The sequence below is a fragment of the Candida orthopsilosis genome, assembly GCF_000315875.1.
Source record: "Candida orthopsilosis Co 90-125, chromosome 3 draft sequence".
NCBI classification, from domain to species: domain Eukaryota; kingdom Fungi; phylum Ascomycota; class Pichiomycetes; order Serinales; family Debaryomycetaceae; genus Lodderomyces; species Lodderomyces orthopsilosis.
The window spans coordinates 264,059-282,359 of NC_018296.1; the positions used below are offsets into that span (position 1 = coordinate 264,059).

Here is an 18,301-nt window from a genome sequence, read left to right on the forward strand (position 1 = left end):
TCATTCACTTACGTTTCTCCCCATCTACACACAACCACTAATACTACTACAACTACTCATAAAATGAAAGGATTGATTTTAGTCGGAGGCTATGGTACTAGGTTAAGACCATTGACTTTAACTTTGCCTAAACCATTGGTTGAATTCGGTAACAGACCCATGATTTTGCATCAAATTGAAGCTTTGGCTGCTGCTGGTGTCACTGATATTGTTTTGGCTGTCAACTATAGGCCAGAAGTTATGGTTTCTACTTTGAAGAAATATGAAGAAGAGTACGGTGTATCTATTACTTTTAGTGTTGAAGAAGAGCCTTTGGGAACTGCTGGTCCTTTGAAATTGGCCGAAAAAGTATTGAAAAAAGATAATTCTCCCTTTTTTGTCTTGAATAGTGATGTTATTTGTGAGTATCCTTTCAAGGAATTGGCTGATTTCCATAAAGCTCATGGTGCTGCTGGTACTATTGTTGCTACTAAAGTCGATGAGCCAAGTAAGTATGGTGTTATTGTCCACGATAGAGATACTCCCAATTTGATTGACAGATTTGTTGAAAAACCAGTTGAATTTGTTGGTAATAGAATTAATGCTGGTTTATATATCTTGAATCCATCAGTTATTGATTTAATTGATATGAAACCAACCTCAATTGAAAAAGAAACTTTCCCCATTCTCGTGGAACAAAAACAATTGTATTCATTTGATTTAGAAGGATTTTGGATGGATGTTGGTCAACCAAAAGATTTCCTTAGTGGAACTTGTTTATATTTGACTTCATTATCCAGAAAACATCCAGAAAGATTATCTACTGAAAAATTTGTTAAAGATGGCAATGTTCTTATTGATCCATCGGCCAAGATTCATCCAAGTGCCTTAATTGGACCAAATGTAGTTATTGGTCCTAATGTTGTTGTTGGTGAGGGTGCTAGAATTAAAAGGTCAGTTCTTTTGGCCAACTCAAAAGTTAATGATCATGCTTGGGTTAATTCAACCATTGTTGGATGGAATTCGAGAATTGGTAAATGGGCAAGAACTGATGGTGTTACTGTATTGGGTGATGATGTTGAAGTTAAGAATGAAATCTATGTTAATGGAGCAAAAGTTTTACCTCACAAATCTATCTCATCAAATGTTGAACAAGAATCTATTATTATGTAGAGAGAAAGTGATTCTAACAATTTAGGTGTTTAGGGACAATATAAAATTACTAATTACAGAGAAATACTGAGGAGCTTTAGAACTGATACTTTTGTTTACATTTACAGTACACGACTATAACGTAAAGATGTCATTTTAAATCAATCTATAAACTGTACGAAAAAGAAGTGATTGATGTAAGTGGAGCTCCCCTAATTTTTTCCACTTCCATAATGATCCAAAATGGCACTAAATCCAGCAGTACAACTTTCCCTCAACGATTCACTCAATGGTTTAGTAGAACTAAGATATTTCCACATCAAAGTCTTGCCAATCAACGGATTACCCACCACACCCATCTTCTTTACCTCACCCAGTTTCTGATTCTCATAACTTAAGCCCAACTCACCATTTTGCAACATCTCCAACACCAACACATCATTCTTAGGAACCGATCCTCTCCATCCTTGGAAAATCGCCCTTAACTCATCCAAACCTTGATTCAACAGTTGTTTCGTATCTACATCTTTATGTCCCGACAAGATACTTTTAATTAACCCATCTTTCATATGATTAAAATCAGTGTTTCTTACTGGTGACAACCTCGCAAGGAATCGAACGCCATTATCGAGCAAATCATAAGCTACCTGATCGGATTCGGATGGATTATCAATAATGGCTTTGGCAACACCAACAAGGGAATCATCATCGGGTAAAGCTGGGTTATTAATGGAAAATTCCTTGAGAATTTTGATGGTTTGTGGAATATCGTGTTGTGCAATATAGATTCCAATTCCGTAGACTTTGAACCCAATAAATGTCACTGATCGAACCCCATGGCCCACAAGTTCAAATGGTTCCTGCGAGTATTCGGCGTGGGGGATCACGGTGGGGAATGACGATATGGAATTGTCAACATCTATTTCATCGGTAAATGTACGGAACGGTTTACGAATTGGGTCACCTACATCATGAGCAATTGACGCTGGTTGCTGCTGTTGGGTGTCTGAATGGATAATGTTGTGTTGTTGGTTATGAAGTTGGTTCAATTGGTAATTTATGGCGTATGCCGATACGGCTAACGCAGGCACGTATCTCACGGGCTTGGTCTTCAAAAAGGATTTAAACATTTCTTTTGTAGGGGTATATAGGGGTTTGAAGTGTTATAGGAGAAAAAGCAGGTGATAATTGATTGCGAAGAATTTTTTAGTAACCGGGGAAAAGAAAGGAAGGGATTGTTTTTCCCTTTTTTGGGGCCGATTGCTACCATTGAAATTCACGCACACACACAAAGACTTACACAGTATACAGCTTGGGTAAGTAGTGTATCGCCCTACACAACAAAACGCACAAGATCCTACTCGCTTTGGTATAGAATTCCTGTAAATATTTCTGTTCTAATGTCTATAAATCTGATATTTTTTCACTAACCGACTTGTCACTCATCAAGGTCAACCCGCTAGCCAATTGTGCCTTATATATACACTCCCACTTCATCCACACTTGCTCACACGATTGAATTTCACTACATAACCAATTCACACCATCTTTGTTACAATTGGTAGCTAATTTCGCCGATAAATACCCCACCATTGTATCACCAGCACCAGTCACATTAACCACCGACAAATTCAAATTTTGTTTTGGGATATCAAAGTATTCCACCACAACTCCCAATCTACTATCAAAATCATTGACTACTGTCCCAGTTGGTTTATACTGAGAAGTAGTTGGTATACTTTTCAAGTCCTTGTGATTGGTCACTAGGCTAAACAACATGACCCCTCGATCACCTAATTTGACCAATATGTTTTGGAAAAATGGTAAAAGATGGAAACATTGTTGGAAAACCCCTCTAGCGTATAACTTCGGATCAAGTTTAACTAGCTTATCTCTCATCGATGCATTGATGTTCATGGCATCAAGAATGGGGAACCAATGGTCAAGATCAAATTGCCCACTTTTTTCCATTGATTCATACATGGTATTTAGTTCTTCAATTGTTGGCGTGACTAGCTGAATTTTGTTATTGGGAAATGTAGCAAACTCAACTCCTGATATGCGCTTAGCTTTGATATATGATGTTGGCTCAATAATGAAATCGGGAGCACTACTCTTACCCTGAAAATGCTCAATTATACTGCTCATTGAATCCATGGACAAATTGCAATCCATGAGAACAATCTTAGGTTGAGTTTGTTCAATTTCTTCAATCACTTGTTTCAGAAACTCCGGTTCTTCAATGATAGACATATCAGCACATGCAACAATTAAATCGCCTTGGGAATCATGCACACATGAGTATTGGGCACTATTGCTTAAACCTTTAGTAAACTTCAGATTAACAATACCTTCTTTTGCAATTCGATGAAGTATTGTCTCGCCTGCAAAATCATTACCCACGCGAGAGAAGAGCTTTGTGTTGTTGGAGATATAACTGCTTGCTAATGCTAGATTATATCCGACTCCTCCTATAGAGTTTGTGATTTTTCCAATGTTTGAGTCTTTGAGCTTTGTTTTGGTTGTGATTGTACTTATTGTATCTAGTGCAACCGATCCAACAACTAATAGATTGGTAGCTTGGCCAATTCCTCTTGGAGTATCCATGTCACTTTTGGATTCACTTATTTCTTCTTTTCGAGGTACAGCATCTCGCTTGTCGACCTGGTCTTCGTGGATCGAATTCTCCTACACAACACTGTCAGTACTTTTGTCCATTGTAAATGCAATTCTTCCATCAACATACCAACTTGTAATATTCTGTGGCAATTTGTGCCGCAGCTTCAGCATTGTTTTTAACTAAACTGATATTACAATCAACTGATTTCCCCCTTGTCTCTTGAGCTATTTCATTTAACAAAAATGGAGTCAATTGTTTACCCGAAATATCTTTCTTCCTAGCTTTTTCATTTGCCTTATCAATTACATCATTAATAAACTGAGAATCCAATGCAGTTGCTTTTGGTGGCGGGATGCAAAATACATTTCCTGATTGTAAACCCATCAAGCTCTGATTACGTACAATGTCCGCCGCATTAGCAAAACTATCGAATCCAAATGGCGATGCAACAGATGACTCTCGACAATAGAACCCCGGTATCTTCAACTCCAGAGTTGGTTTCTTATCTTCATTGTATGTACCAACAAACACTCCCTGAGTTTCCAAAAACTCCAATGTCTTTTCAATATCTAAAATCGATTTAGGTCCAGCACAAATCACATTGACTGGAGTACGTCCCAACTCCGTCAAATCAGCAGACACGTCCATTGAAAATTGTCCCGGTACGTCTCGATGCACACCACCTAATCCACCAGTTGCGAAAAACTTTATTCCTGCCAAATGTGATAAAATCATTGTCAGGGCAATTGTTGTACCACCATTCAACTTATTAGCCATTACGAAACCTATATCACGACGAGACACTTTCGTAATTGAATGACGAGGAGATTCAGCAAATTGTTGTATTTGTGACGTCGACAATCCTACATGAGGTATCCCATTGATAAATGCACAAGTAGCCGGTGTTACTTTGTGATCTCGTAAAATCTCTTCAACTGATCTAGCCATTTCGAGGTTTTGTGGGTAGGGGAGACCATGTGAAATGATGGTTGACTCAAGTGATACTATAGGCTTTTTAAGATTGAGTGCATTCTTAACCTCTTTGGACAATTGGATGATATTCTTCATTAGCGATGGAAGTCGAGGGTAGTTTATATTTTGGGGTTTGTAATTTTTTTCAGCCTCATTGCATCTTTCAATACCCACTATGAAGATTGACGAGATATCAGACACTACGGAGGAGAATGACTTTGGTAAAATACTACGGAATCTAAACAATGTACTGCAACCTCCAGAAAAGTATCACAAGGATCTTTTAGATCTTGAAGCATCGACACATTGGAATTTAGATATTGTACGAGCAATATCATTGCATGCAAATCCAAACTTGCCGTGGTGTTCCGAAGCCAATGCACAGATTGTTGAGTCAATTATACGCAAAAGAGACATTGATCAGTACCTCTCTATATTCATCCAAGACGATTTCTGTACTAGGTTAAAAAAGATTGAAAAGTTAGCACAATGGGGGAGAGGTAAACAGCTGGCTTTGAAGCCTCGACTCTCATTTCAAGAACAGAATTTTGATGCAATTCCTCTAGCTCAAGCATGGTTTTTGATTGGGGCCACAAAGAATGAAGATAAGGAAGTTTGCAAGTTGATATTATTACTCATCATTGACAGTTTGCAATTTGATATTCCAGCCAAGATCCAAGCATGCAAATTATTGGTACACTTGAAGATTCACAACACACCCTCTATAATGAACCTAATAGAACCATTACGACAAAATTTGGCAAAGTGTTTGAACCATATACCTAGTATCACCCCTGAGAAAGACTCACTTTTGTTATTGACAGTGTCGTATCCTTGCATTTATCGAATCGATACGGAATTTGGCACTGATTTGAATTTCATTGAAACAATTGCAACTATATTACTGTCCATAAATTATGTCATTAAATACCCCATGTTATCAACCTTTCTTTTAGATCAATTAAGAATTTGCATCAGTCATATTGGCATCAGTGTCCTAATAAGCATATCTAAAATATTCTACACGCTAAATCAAATCATTACCAATATTGGCATTTTGGAACAACTGCCATCGATTATCCAGCATGCTTTAGATGTGGAGAACGATATACTACAGCTCGAATCACCGTTGGTGTATACATTCGTGTATGACTTATTGGGAGCGTACTACATACTAAGAAAGAGAGTTGAGATTTACAACATTGACGAGTTAGCCGATAGCATACAAAGAAACTTATCATCCTTAAGGCAGTTATCTATAGTCTGTGCTAAATTATCTGATTTTGAAGATATACAGGACTCTATAAACAAGATTACATAGTAAAATCAATTCAACAAGAAACTCACAACCTTTTTATTTACCTTGTAAGGCTTCCACTACTTTAATATTTGTATCCAAAAATCTATTTAAACAATTTACCAAACACTGTTCTTCCTCGGTATTCAAAGTTGGTGATGTTAATGGTTTATCTTTGTTGCATTTTTTAAAACACATGTCGGTGAAGCTATGTATCGATGATTGGACTTTTGACTTTGATTGTTCAGCTTCGATGAATTGCATCATCTCTTTTCTGCTTTCTGGATCGAGATTTTGTAATGCTGAAGGTGATATAGTTGACATTTTCTGATGCTATTAAAATAGTTTGATGGTAACTCTTGATTTTTCAAAATTCAATTTCCTTTTTTTTTTTTCTCTTTGCTTCACTATTCAACTGATTGGCATGGAGAAGCTCATCAAGGTATTGAATCGCCCCCCTGTAAAAAATGAATTAGACGAGGCATACCTCAACCGACTAAGTAAAGATCTCAAACGTGTCCAAGATCATACAAAACAAGCAGAGAAAGCAATAAGATCATTTGATGCAACTTTAGAGGAGTCAACATCAATTGAGAAGCAAATCATCGCTTTGTATGCATCATACGGAAACGTTCCATACACTCCTGATAAAAATGATACTATAGCAACAGCAGCAACTTCAGTAATTCTTGAGGATATGATTGAAGAGAAGCGGAAGGAGATAGTACAATCATATGAGGAGAATGCAAACGTGGAATTTGATTTTACTGAAAACATAACTGAATTAAAGAAGCACAAGGCACAACGACTACAACAGATTGAGGATTTGAGTGGGCTAATGGATTTGAAGTTTGTGCCACCATTGGGTTCAAAAGTGACCGAGTCGTTGGAACTACAAAAGACACTTTTCGGCTACTTGAAGAAGGTTTTGATTAAATATCTAGCAATTTCCGATCGTGCATCAGGATCAGTTCACAATAAAGAACAAGTACGGGAAAAGGTTAGGACACTAAGTGACTTCTTTGACAATTTGTTGACCACCGAATGGGCGAATCTTCCGGAGGATTCAAACACTATAATGGAAATTTTGATACGAGATGGTGTACTAATCCTCAAAGACAAACAAGTGAAATTAAGGGGATTTGAAATTTAGAGAATTAGGCGTTACAACTTGATATAGGTAATACGCTCTATGTAGTCACTAAATAGATATATGTATACTACTGCATTTAATGATCTATATAATGATGCATCTAAAACAAATGTATGTGGCGCATTAAATTCCGTTTACCGAGGAAGTTGAACTAAAGCGAATGGAAGACGTTTGATGGATTTTTTTCTCAGCGGAGATAGTCATTAGATTCCATCCATAAATAATCTCCGCAATCTAAACAATAGACGGAGGAGTTTATGTTGGCTGAATTCGGAGTTAAACTGTCGTTGAAAATTTCTAATTAGTACGTGATTAGATGTAGCCTGTGTCGGACATGTCTGTTTTTCAATTAATAACTAATGGGTACAATCTTTGTGGAGTTCGTCTCCAAAACAAATTCTACGAAACAAAAAAAATAAGAATAAATAAAAAATATTTTAACTCCGTATTCCACAGGCGAAAGAGAAGACAAAGTAAAAATTCTTATTCATTTCAAACATCGTTGATTCCTGTTCTTCCAACCTTCACAAATGCAAACAAGGAATAGAAAAGTATTGAGTTGCGACAGGTGTCGTCGAAGAAAAATTAAATGTGACAGATTACAGCCTTGTAAAACATGCCATCGGTTAAAAAGAGAATGTCTGTACACGTTGGCAATAGAGTCAATGGAAGCCGCCAAATCAAAATCTCGACAAACCACTACCGAGTCCACTGGGCTTGCCGAAATACCGCCAACAAATTCAGGTGCTGTACCTACTGCTGGACAATGGGGAGAGTGGAGATCAGCGAACAATGTGCCACCAGTATCTTTTAAAAGCTCCAACTCCTCGGGTGACACAAATATTGCTCAACCAGTCTCCTTCCAAGAAAATGAGCACGGGTTGAGTCCTGATTTAAGCGAAGTGCTTTTGCTTAAACAAAGAATACAAGAACTAGAGATTCAATTAAAGACCGAGCAATCGTCCAATAAGAACAGACCGAATTCAATTCCCGCTACTACATGGCCAAGAACAACACAGCCAAAATCTGGTCAGACAAATTTTACTTACAGTTTTACAGACGGTAAACCTTTGCTTTTATCAGATAGACCCTTCCCATACATGCTCTTGATGAGACGTGAAGGGGGTTCTAAATTGTTATATAATCTTTTGGCTCGAGATGGCAAGAAAGATGGTCATTTGCTTACATCATCCTTAATGCTTTGTGAACTCAATACAGTTAGATTAGGAGAGGTTAAAGAGAAAGCTCGAATGGTACTCGGCGAATATTACATTCCACGTCCAGGAGAAGAAACTTTAAACACTGAGGAATTGAAAAAGAGGATTGCTTCGAATCATTATGGATTACAATTCACTACCCCCGATGTGGACTGGAGAGATCCAATTGCTTGTTACTTTAGTTTAATACCACCAGCATGGGTATGTAAGAAATTGCTTGATCTCTGGTTCAAAGAGATTTACGTATTCATGCCAATCATTGATGAACAGGATTTTAGGTCAGCATTGAGTAGAATTTTGGGGCCCCAACTTAACGATGACTACATCAATACGTTTCCAAATGTCGATTCATCTGACGACTTGGCGATTTTAGTAATGCATTTGATTATACTAAGAGCGACATATTTGTCTTTGTGGGACTTGAACGGGAACAGCATCTCACCACTAAGTCAGTATACTGTGACGTATGACGCTGTAAGAGCAGCAGAGACAATTATGAAAGAGTTTGATTTCACCTGTCGGCAGAGCTTGACTGTTGTTCAAGCAGGGCTAATGTTTAGATCCTACGTAATAGTTGCACCCGAAGCTTATTTGACCGGAAGTGCCGCACAGATGAAACTGGGTCCAATTGTTCAACTCTGCTATGCTCTAGGGTTAAATAGAGATCCATCTTGCTTCAAAGATCAGTCTCCAAAAATGCAAAACTTGCGTCGAAAGATATGGCACTATGTTGTTCGAATGGATGTTGCTTGCTCGGCAATTTTTGGAACTGTTTTGTCAACGGATGTCAATACATATGACTGTCCCTTACCTGAATTCCTGGTTGATACCGCAAACTGCTATGATCTCAAATTGGAACAAGCTATTATTGATACTTTTCATCAATCAAACAATGTGTACCTAATGTGCAGAAAATTGGCAGATTACCATTTAATTGCTAGTGATACTTTCCAAGTGGAGCAAGTGGTTAGGATACTTGAAGGCTTGGAGGCGATATTAGCCAAAACGTGTGGCAATGTAAAGCCATTATTTAATCAACCACTTGTTGATGGCATTGGTATTTTCACGATGCAAGTTTACATGGAAATAAAGCTTTTCATGGCTTATACATACTATTGTTTACATTTGTATCACGAAAGCGAAGAAAATCATCTTTTGCTGTCTAAATACTTTATCAAAACGACAACGATTTTATTACAAGATTTGGGTGATTTAAACACATATATATTCCTGAGTGCCAATACGAGTACCAATGTATTACTCGCGGCTAAATTGACAGAGTTTTATTTGCATTTCAATTTGATGGTGTTTACAGGTATCCGATTGAGGTTGAAGTGTTATATGCAACTAAAATCATTCAATGAGGAGAATGGAGGAGAAAAGAGCCTTGAAAATGAAATACTTCTCAAGCTAGAAAATCAGTTGAAGGTGTATACCCATGCACAAGCGATAAAACTTGGAGAATTAGGAAAGAAGTATAGGTATTCCTTAATGTTGAGAGGAATGCATATGATCACCATAAAATTGTGTGATCAGTTCCAATACTTGTATGATGCCAACGATTCGCAGTCAATTAGAGAAGCTGCAATCAAATTGCCACTTGAAGTTTTGCAAAAATTTAGTCAAAAGCTAGATGTTTACCAATTGTCAAAGACTGAAGAACTATTTGATTTTAGTGATGAAGGCTTGATTGTTGAAATGGGTAGACAAAATTTATGGGATCAATTGAAAATGATCGAAACTGAAGAGACAGTAACTAGTACATGGATTGAAAAGACCAAGAAATTTAACAAGTTTGCTGAGGATATGAAACTAGGACTTAATTACAATCTCGGATTTGATCTACCGACCATTGGATTGAATCTATTCTCAAGCTGAGAACAATAGTACTCGTCTATATTCTATCTACCATGACTGGCCCCTTTTGCGCCATATTCTATAAGCTGTTAACACTAATATACAACTCACAAACAATGAAAACGATGTAGCCTTGAAATAAATTTGTAACCTCTCTACATCATTCCCATTTTGACCAGCATCAGCGATTTTTCCATAAAATAGGGAAAACATGATAGAGCCCATTGCTGGTGCAACCATAAATGAACCCCATGTAGAGCCCATGATATCGATACCCCATACTGATGCAACTATAGTGGGGTAAATGGTAAACATTCCTCCGTATGATATACCATTAAGTACAACATTGTTAAACCATTGTCCACCAATACCGCAGGCCACTGAAGCTAATAAGAGGGTAATTGAACTGTACCCTTTAGTTTCCAACACGTCACTCAATCCGCCAAATACCAATCTAGCTATGGTTGATGAAGTGGCTAGCACACTGACTTTATCCGAAAGGTTGGATTCTGATTTCACTGGTTCTAAAATGGCAACAATTGAGCTTAAATTGTTTTGATAACTCTCCATAGGACCAATATTCATAATGAGTGAAATTAAGAGCACCCATGAGGATACATCTCTTAAAAATAAAATAAATCTCTTTTTGTGATTTGGTGGATCAATCGATCTTGTTGATCTTTGAGGCGTCAAATCGTTGTGCAATAAAGAAGTAGAATCATCAGCATCAGTCTCATCTAAATCAAAAATGACATCCTGTTCAACAAGAACAATGGAGCTAGATATAAAGCTCAACACTCCAACAAATGAATACAACCATGCAAAAAACCGGAACACTTTAACTAAATCCAACATCTCTGTATCCAATCGATAAATCATTTTAAAATAGCCGAGTTTGAGTAATTGTGATCCAAGTAATGCACTTAAACCATAACAAGTTACAGGCAACGATATAGCCAATCCTTTATGTTTGGGGAAAATCTTTGCACAAGTTAACAAACTTGAAAAATACAATGAGGAAGTAGCCAACCCAATCAAACAAAATGACCCACAATACAATGCCAATTTACTACATCCAATTTGTACCAAATAACTATTGAGTGCATAACTAGGAACAAAGAACCACACGGATAAAAATGACAATACGGATGGGCCATAACAGTCGGATAAGTAGCCCAAAGCAGGAAGACACAAGTACATCCCACCTGCTGATAAGGAAGCTATCCAGTTTATTTCAAGATATGAAAGTCCAAGCACATTATGAAAAGATGGGCCAAATAAAGTGAATAGTAAAATTGATCCTGATACAAGACAGGAAAATAAGGCGACAGCAAATGCAGCTATTCGTAGATTAGTGGTTGAGATATGTTGAGATAAATATGATTTTATCAGGTACGAAATAGATTGAACCCATTTCATTTGAAGTGTTGTGCTAATAGTTGTTGTTGTATATGTAGTTGATCCGAAAAAGGAAGATCTTTGTATATGGTAAAAGAATTTGTTGCAACTGAGTCAACAAAAAGAAATGTGAGAGATGCAAGAGTTATATGCAGTATCAATAACAATTATCAGACCCTTTAAACAGGATACCCCAACATCATACAGCACCTACATCTCACTACTGTTTTCCCTAAACTCATTATTCAACATAATACAAAATTATGAAGTTAATTTTCTATTTATAGCAAAACTCTTTTTCAATTTCTCATCACATTTCTTTAAAATATCATCTGCCAATACATCAATTGAATGACTATAAAGCATGTTGTTTAGTCTTGATGGTTCGACAGGTAATTTAAATTGTGACTTCCATTCATCAGTATCCAATTCTTTTTCTCCGTTCTTGGCTCTCTCTAAATTATCAACTTTTCTTTGATGTTTCCACTGTTGAATCTTGCCTTGTTCTTTTGAATATTGTCTTTGATAATAGTTGAAGTTATTTTGGTCATAATTGAATGAATCTACTTGTCCATATAATGATTCTAACAAGTGTGCAGTTGAATTAGAATTGGATAACAAGTTGACGATATTGTAATCCGATTCGGATATCGATGATGGTCTAGATGATGCCAAGTATAAGTTGACCAAAGATTGGTTTTGTACGTCAAGTTCTAATTCGTCAAATATATTCAAATATGATATCTTGTTCTTTTCCAAATCTCTTGATTTCCATTTACCATCGACATAAGAATTCATATATCCAGTGGACAATCTAAGTGCTTTCAAATTTATTTCTTGTCCGATACTAGACATATCGTGGATTAAGATGAAAACATTTGGATTCTGTAATTGCTGTTGAGCTACAGCTTCAACCAATTGACTAGTGACAAAATTACCAGAAATTGTGGATTGGAACCACCCTTGAAATTCAACGCCATAGCCCAATTTCTTGTAATTTTCTAATAAATCTTTTTGGTACTGACTTCCACTCTTAGATTTAAATGAGCCTCCTTCGTATTGATCTGGATATGGGAATGGGAAAATATGAGTGATATCAACCGTTTTGTCATCCTCAAACCCCAACAATGCACCTGAAAAAATGGATGGATAATGCTCTGATGTGTGTCTAAGTAATGATAACAATACTGATGATGATAAAGTAACAGTATTAACTGTAGGAGGAGTATATTTGTTTGGCATGATGATGTTTCGTTAGCTTGTCTTATCAGTTCTTGTGCTTATTGCTTATTTGAAAAATTTTTCTCTGTTGATGGTTACTCATACAAGAAAAAAATTTAATTAGCAGATTAAATAAATTTTCACATCCATTCCAACTCATCAATAAAAGAACTATATTTAACGATGTCTGAAGTTGATAAAGTTGCTGAACAAGTACAAAAGACATACTTAGATGATGTCACTGGTGAACAAGTTTCCAAAACAGAATTAAAAAAGAGACAAAAGCAAAGGGCCATTGAAGCTAGAAAAGCTCAAAAAGCACCAGCTGCTGCTCAAACTTCTGCCAAGTCATCCAAAAAGAAGAACGAATTTGCTGATTTGAACCCAAACCAATTCCACGAGATCAGGTCTCGTCAAATTGAAGAATTGAGAGAAAAGAATAATGCTGATCCATCTGCATTCAATCCTTATCCTCATAAATTCGAAGTCACCAAGAGATTACACGATTTTGTTAAGGAGTACAGTCACTTGAAGAGAGGCGAATCATTGAAAGATGTTACTCTTCAAGTTACTGGTAGAATTATGACCAAGAGGGAATCCGGATCCAAATTGAAATTCTATGTTTTGAAAGGTGATGGTGTTGAAATTCAAGTTATGGCTCAAGCTCAAGATGCAGATTCACCAGAAGCCTTTGAAGAAATGCACGATATTTTGAAAAGAGGTGATATTATTGGTGTTACTGGTTATCCAGGTAGAACCACCCCAGCTAAAGGTGGTGAAGGTGAATTATCAATTTTCGCTCAAAAGGTGCAATTATTAACTCCATGTTTACACATGTTGCCAACGGAGCATTATGGTTTCAAAGATCAAGAAGCTAGATATAGAAAACGTTACTTGGATTTGATTATGAATGATTCAAGTAGAGAAAGATTTAGAGTTAGATCCAAAATTATTCAATATATCAGAAAGTTTTTGGACCAGCGTGATTTCGTTGAAGTTGAAACCCCGATTTTGAATGTTATTGCTGGTGGTGCCACTGCTAGACCATTTACCACTCATCATAATGATTTAAATATGGAAATGTTCATGAGAATTGCACCAGAATTGTTTTTGAAAGAATTGGTTGTCGGTGGTATGGATAGAGTTTATGAAATTGGAAGACAATTTAGAAATGAAGGTATTGACATGACCCATAACCCAGAATTCACCACTTGTGAATTTTATCAAGCATATGCTGATGTATATGATTTGATGGACATGACCGAAATGATGTTTTCGGAGATGGTTAAGGAAATCACTGGTGATTACAAAATCACCTATCACCCGGATGGCCCAGAAGGAGAAGCCATGACTTTAGATTTCTCAAGACCATGGAAGAGAGTTAATATGATTGAAGAATTGGAAAAAGTCTACAATGTTAAATTCCCAGCTGGTGATCAATTACATACTGCTGAAACTGGTGAATTTTTGAAAAAAGTATTAAAGGACAATAATTTAGAATGTTCACCACCATTAACCAATGCTAGAATGTTGGATAAATTAGTTGGTGAATTAGAAGATGCATCAATCAATCCAACATTCATCTTTGGTCATCCACAAATGATGTCTCCATTGGCTAAAAAAGATAGAAACATTCCAGGATTGTGTGAAAGATTCGAGGTGTTTGTCGCCACTAAGGAAATTTGTAATGCATACACAGAGTTGAATGATCCATTTGATCAAAGAGCAAGATTTGAAGAACAAGCTAGACAAAAAGCTCAAGGTGATGATGAAGCTCAAATGGTTGATGAAACTTTCTGTAATGCTTTGGAATATGGTTTGCCACCAACTGCTGGTTGGGGTTGTGGTATTGATCGTTTGGCTATGTTTTTGACTGATTCAAATACTATTAGAGAAGTTTTGTTGTTCCCAACTTTGAAACCAGATGCCTTGGTTTTGAAAGGTGAAGAACCTTTGAAGAATGAAGAAGAGAAGTAGATCCACGTGTATAGTTTTTATTTAGAAAAATAGATAAATTATATAATCTTGTATTACCTTCTTGCTAATTTACCATCTCGTTTCATTTCTAGTGCCTTCTTGTATGGTGGAGCAGTTGGTCTTTGTACAGGATCCAACGTTATAGAATCCAGATCCAAGGAGTAAGTTGCATCAGAATCAATATCATTGACATCACCACATGCAACAAATTCTACCTTCAACCTTGCATCATCCTCATTATTATCATAAACATCCTCACTGTGTTTAAGTCCAGCACCTTCAAAAAACTCATCTGTCAGTTGATTCAAATCTAGCTTGGGAACCCAATTCGGTATTGGTTTATATCCTAGACATACAATAAAAGCTTCCAAACTTGTACCTCTCGAACTACGAGGTTTGGCACAATACACTTTGGTGAAGAACTTCAGCAATTGATAATACATCAAATCAATATCTCTTCCACGGAAAATTTTTGCTACAAACGATCCGCCTGGTTTCAAAATGCAAGTAGTTAATTGGAAAGCAGCCCATACAAGTTGATGCTGTACGTATTCATCCAAGTCATGCAACCCAGTAACATCTGGAGCACCGTCACTGCATACAAAATCAGCCAATCCATCACCTTTACCACCATCTTTAAAACAATCCAAAATTTGTTGCAACGTTTTAGGGTGAGTTATATCTGCTTGTAGCGTCGTAACATGATCTATAGGAGTCATTGGTTGTAGATCCACAGCAACAATCCTAGCATCTGGATTAGAGCCTAGTTTATGACTAAGTACCTGAGACCATGAGCCTGGCGCCGCACAAAGATCCACGACACGAGTTATGTTGCTTAAGAGGTTAAATTGTTGGTCTAATTGGAGTAGTTTGTATGCTGATCTTGCTCTATAGCCATCTTCCTTGGCACGTCGGTAGTACAAGTCTCTTTTGTCTTTACTTGTTTTCCCCATCGTAATGTCGTGATGCCGTTTTCAACTCAGTAGTGCATCTCTCTCTTCACTTTCACTACTTTTGCAATCAATCACACAATGTGATTGAGGAAGAAGAAAAAAAAAGAAAAAAAATTCAACTTTTTAAACCAATAAGTATTTGAAAATTTTCCATCTGACACAGAGTGACAGCTGACATCGCCAATTTACCAAATGTTACAACCATATAGGCTACAGGGTGGCATACGATCATTCACTACGCGCACCACTTTACTTCAAAAGTTCCTCACCCCAAATGAATTAATTTCCAAAACTAAACAACAACAACTCGAATCTCAACAATTTCAATCACAATTGCGTCAAAATCAAAACTCATATTCACCCAAAACATTAAGTTCTCACGCCACATTCCCAGAAAACCACAAGCGTCCGATTCCTCTTAATGTTGAACTATTACAATACAAACCGTTGAGATTACCACAAACTCATGGTGATGAAGTAGCCACATTAAGCTTAAAAGGTTATAATGAAGATGATTTAATTCGTATGGGTGAATTTGCATTACGAGCAGCTTATTACTTGGGTATCCCCATGTCGAAATTGACTTCACTCAAAACTGAAAAGAGATTATATACCGTTATTAAATCACCTTTTGCTCAAGCGAAAACAAAACAAAATTTCCATCGAATTACGTATAATAAACAATTGGTTGCATATGATGCTAACTCGGAAATTGTTGATTTATGGTTGAGTTATGTAAACAGGTACAAGTTGCAAACTGTTGATATGAATGCCACTGTTGTGGCGAGGGAAGGATTGAATTATAATGAAGAATTGGCTAAATTGGAAGAATTTGAATTGCCTGATGCGTATGAAGGGTTGGAAGATCCAGTTGCTCAAAAAGTTAAAGAGTTGTTACAATTGGATGAGTTTAAGAGAACTTTATAACTGTGAATCTTGTATATATGTATATATAAATTTAGGCTGAGGTGTTAATTCACCCGTAAATATCCCATCCTTCTTCTGCTTCCTCTTCCGAATCCTCTTCTTTAGCTTTTCTAATTTCTTCTTCAATCCGTTTCCTCCTATTCTCTTCAACTTCCAAAACATTAGTTCTACACATGGGACAGGTGGAGTTTGTCATTAACCAAGGTCCAATACATTCCAAATCATAAAAATGTTTAGAGTTTTTAACACCACATGGTAACTTCACAATTAATGGGTACTTGTCATCTTTGAATTTGTTTGTACATATGGGACAAAATTCATCATCCGATAATTGAGATACAGGTACTCGTTCTAAAGTGTCAAGGAATTCCAGATTGACACCTGTTTGTTTTGGGTTGGAATCTAAGATGTTCAATAATGAATCAGCAAGTTGGGAATTTTCCAAAGTTCGCAATTGATTTAATGCAGCTGATAAAGATTCGAGGGATGTTGCTGATTCTGTGAAACGATCGTCTAAGGAAGAGGATATTGAAGTGGGGTTGTGATTTGTTTGATGAGAGTGGATAAATGAATCGATAATCCCACTCAAGGTATCATGATTTCTACCTCGTCGTTGAGTATCTTGTGGTTGCGTACGCGTAATATTGTGTTCCTCTAGATTATGCATTAGTATAAGGTTATCAAGTCATAACACCATGTTAGCGTACCGTCGTATGTAGACATTCTTGATGCTGCAAAATAGTTGAATCTGGAGATTTTTGGGCTTTTTTTTTTGACGGCAAAACTGAAACCAAAGGGTTTGATTATGAAGGAATTAATTGATACTAGGCTCTGAAAACTGCTGCTAACCCATTAAGGTTATTAATCTATTACAATGCTATACCGTGAATTAACTATATATATTCCTCGCCAGAATCACGTTCTCACTCAATGTCTTTTTACCTTTAAATTCTTCGCCCATAGAATCCTCTTCTCCTTCCCCCTCTTCCAGTTCTTCCTCTTTCAAATCACTATGATTAGGATGATAGTGATTAAAATAATCAACATGTTTGGCACTGTTTGTATTACTTAGAAACAATGGCGTCATGGGTGGATCTTCAATTGGCGTTTGTACAGGATTCAAAACGGGTGAATCATCTCCCTTAACTGCTTTATACATGGCTCCACTTCCAGCTTTATGTACAATATATTGTGGTTTTGAATGATGCAGCTGAAACAGCGCTTGTTGGTTTGCTCCAGTCTTTAAAATATTGGCACTTGAACTCGGAGGTGTTTGTGACGATAACCAGAATCGAGAAGGGGATCCACCTAAAGAGACTGGATCCAAGTTTGGTGAGTTGGGAACTGTTCCTGGAGTTGATAGCATAACAGCAGCGTTGTTGTAAGTCGATGGTATAGCTAACGGTTGAAAGCCTATACTATCAGGTGAGCTTAGGTTCAAAAGTTGCGCCTGTTGTGAATGCTGTTGTTGTTGTTGTTGTTGTTGTTGTTGTTGTTGTTGTTGTTGTTGTTGTTGTTGTTGTTGTTGTTGTTGTTGTTGTTGTTGTTGTTGTTGTTGTTGTTGTTGTTGTTGTTGTT

General features: G+C 36.9%; 15 protein-coding genes across 15 annotated transcripts in view; 6 read left to right on the top strand and 9 right to left on the bottom strand. All coding sequences in view use genetic code 12, as the record gives it.

Moving 5' to 3' along the window:
• Window positions 1-63: 63 nt before the first annotated feature.
• On the top strand, window positions 64-1,152 carry CORT_0C01250 (Srb1 protein; the record flags this gene model as incomplete). Its single annotated transcript, XM_003868358.1, has 1 exon — window positions 64-1,152. One exon carries the CDS (start codon window positions 64-66, stop codon window positions 1,150-1,152), a length of 1,089 nt encoding a protein of 362 aa, XP_003868406.1.
• A 191-nt stretch (window positions 1,153-1,343) lies between these two features.
• On the bottom strand, window positions 1,344-2,261 carry CORT_0C01260 (hypothetical protein; the record flags this gene model as incomplete). The annotated part of the gene is made up of 1 exon (XM_003868359.1): window positions 1,344-2,261. The coding sequence occupies one exon, from the start codon at window positions 2,259-2,261 to the stop codon at window positions 1,344-1,346; it is 918 nt and encodes a 305-aa protein (XP_003868407.1).
• Window positions 2,262-2,535: 274 nt separating this feature from the next.
• On the bottom strand, window positions 2,536-4,819 carry CORT_0C01270 (hypothetical protein; the record flags this gene model as incomplete). Its single annotated transcript, XM_003868360.1, has 2 exons — window positions 2,536-3,819; window positions 3,878-4,819. 2 exons carry the CDS (start codon window positions 4,817-4,819, stop codon window positions 2,536-2,538), a joined length of 2,226 nt encoding a protein of 741 aa, XP_003868408.1.
• Window positions 4,820-4,898: 79 nt separating this feature from the next.
• On the top strand, window positions 4,899-6,044 carry CORT_0C01280 (hypothetical protein; the record flags this gene model as incomplete). Its single annotated transcript, XM_003868361.1, has 1 exon — window positions 4,899-6,044. The coding sequence occupies one exon, from the start codon at window positions 4,899-4,901 to the stop codon at window positions 6,042-6,044; it is 1,146 nt and encodes a 381-aa protein (XP_003868409.1).
• A 33-nt stretch (window positions 6,045-6,077) lies between these two features.
• CORT_0C01290 (Tim8 protein) lies at window positions 6,078-6,344 on the bottom strand (the record flags this gene model as incomplete). The annotated part of the gene is made up of 1 exon (XM_003868362.1): window positions 6,078-6,344. The coding sequence occupies one exon, from the start codon at window positions 6,342-6,344 to the stop codon at window positions 6,078-6,080; it is 267 nt and encodes an 88-aa protein (XP_003868410.1).
• Window positions 6,345-6,369: 25 nt separating this feature from the next.
• CORT_0C01300 (hypothetical protein) lies at window positions 6,370-7,173 on the top strand (the record flags this gene model as incomplete). The annotated part of the gene is made up of 1 exon (XM_003868363.1): window positions 6,370-7,173. One exon carries the CDS (start codon window positions 6,370-6,372, stop codon window positions 7,171-7,173), a length of 804 nt encoding a protein of 267 aa, XP_003868411.1.
• Window positions 7,174-7,703: 530 nt separating this feature from the next.
• CORT_0C01310 (Zcf34 transcription factor) lies at window positions 7,704-10,268 on the top strand (the record flags this gene model as incomplete). Its single annotated transcript, XM_003868364.1, has 1 exon — window positions 7,704-10,268. The coding sequence occupies one exon, from the start codon at window positions 7,704-7,706 to the stop codon at window positions 10,266-10,268; it is 2,565 nt and encodes an 854-aa protein (XP_003868412.1).
• A 27-nt stretch (window positions 10,269-10,295) lies between these two features.
• Window positions 10,296-11,666, bottom strand: CORT_0C01320 (hypothetical protein; the record flags this gene model as incomplete). The annotated part of the gene is made up of 1 exon (XM_003868365.1): window positions 10,296-11,666. The coding sequence occupies one exon, from the start codon at window positions 11,664-11,666 to the stop codon at window positions 10,296-10,298; it is 1,371 nt and encodes a 456-aa protein (XP_003868413.1).
• Window positions 11,667-11,906: 240 nt separating this feature from the next.
• CORT_0C01330 (hypothetical protein) lies at window positions 11,907-12,887 on the bottom strand (the record flags this gene model as incomplete). The annotated part of the gene is made up of 1 exon (XM_003868366.1): window positions 11,907-12,887. The coding sequence occupies one exon, from the start codon at window positions 12,885-12,887 to the stop codon at window positions 11,907-11,909; it is 981 nt and encodes a 326-aa protein (XP_003868414.1).
• A 162-nt stretch (window positions 12,888-13,049) lies between these two features.
• Window positions 13,050-14,843, top strand: CORT_0C01340 (Krs1 tRNA-Lys synthetase; the record flags this gene model as incomplete). The annotated part of the gene is made up of 1 exon (XM_003868367.1): window positions 13,050-14,843. The coding sequence occupies one exon, from the start codon at window positions 13,050-13,052 to the stop codon at window positions 14,841-14,843; it is 1,794 nt and encodes a 597-aa protein (XP_003868415.1).
• A 53-nt stretch (window positions 14,844-14,896) lies between these two features.
• On the bottom strand, window positions 14,897-15,796 carry CORT_0C01350 (Trm7 protein; the record flags this gene model as incomplete). Its single annotated transcript, XM_003868368.1, has 1 exon — window positions 14,897-15,796. The coding sequence occupies one exon, from the start codon at window positions 15,794-15,796 to the stop codon at window positions 14,897-14,899; it is 900 nt and encodes a 299-aa protein (XP_003868416.1).
• Window positions 15,797-15,988: 192 nt separating this feature from the next.
• On the top strand, window positions 15,989-16,723 carry CORT_0C01360 (Rsm10 protein; the record flags this gene model as incomplete). Its single annotated transcript, XM_003868369.1, has 1 exon — window positions 15,989-16,723. The coding sequence occupies one exon, from the start codon at window positions 15,989-15,991 to the stop codon at window positions 16,721-16,723; it is 735 nt and encodes a 244-aa protein (XP_003868417.1).
• Window positions 16,724-16,772: 49 nt separating this feature from the next.
• CORT_0C01370 (hypothetical protein) lies at window positions 16,773-17,446 on the bottom strand (the record flags this gene model as incomplete). The annotated part of the gene is made up of 2 exons (XM_003868370.1): window positions 16,773-17,377; window positions 17,431-17,446. 2 exons carry the CDS (start codon window positions 17,444-17,446, stop codon window positions 16,773-16,775), a joined length of 621 nt encoding a protein of 206 aa, XP_003868418.1.
• Window positions 17,447-17,612: 166 nt separating this feature from the next.
• CORT_0C01380 (hypothetical protein) lies at window positions 17,613-18,089 on the bottom strand (the record flags this gene model as incomplete). Its single annotated transcript, XM_003868371.1, has 1 exon — window positions 17,613-18,089. One exon carries the CDS (start codon window positions 18,087-18,089, stop codon window positions 17,613-17,615), a length of 477 nt encoding a protein of 158 aa, XP_003868419.1.
• Window positions 18,090-18,144: 55 nt separating this feature from the next.
• The window catches only part of CORT_0C01390 (hypothetical protein), a gene marked incomplete at both ends in the record, with an annotated part of 906 nt that continues 749 nt past the window's right edge, over window positions 18,145-18,301 (bottom strand). Inside the window, one exon of the mRNA XM_003868372.1 lies at window positions 18,145-18,301. This exon is cut by the window's right edge and continues 749 nt beyond it. Within this exon, the coding sequence (XP_003868420.1) occupies window positions 18,145-18,301 (157 nt within the window).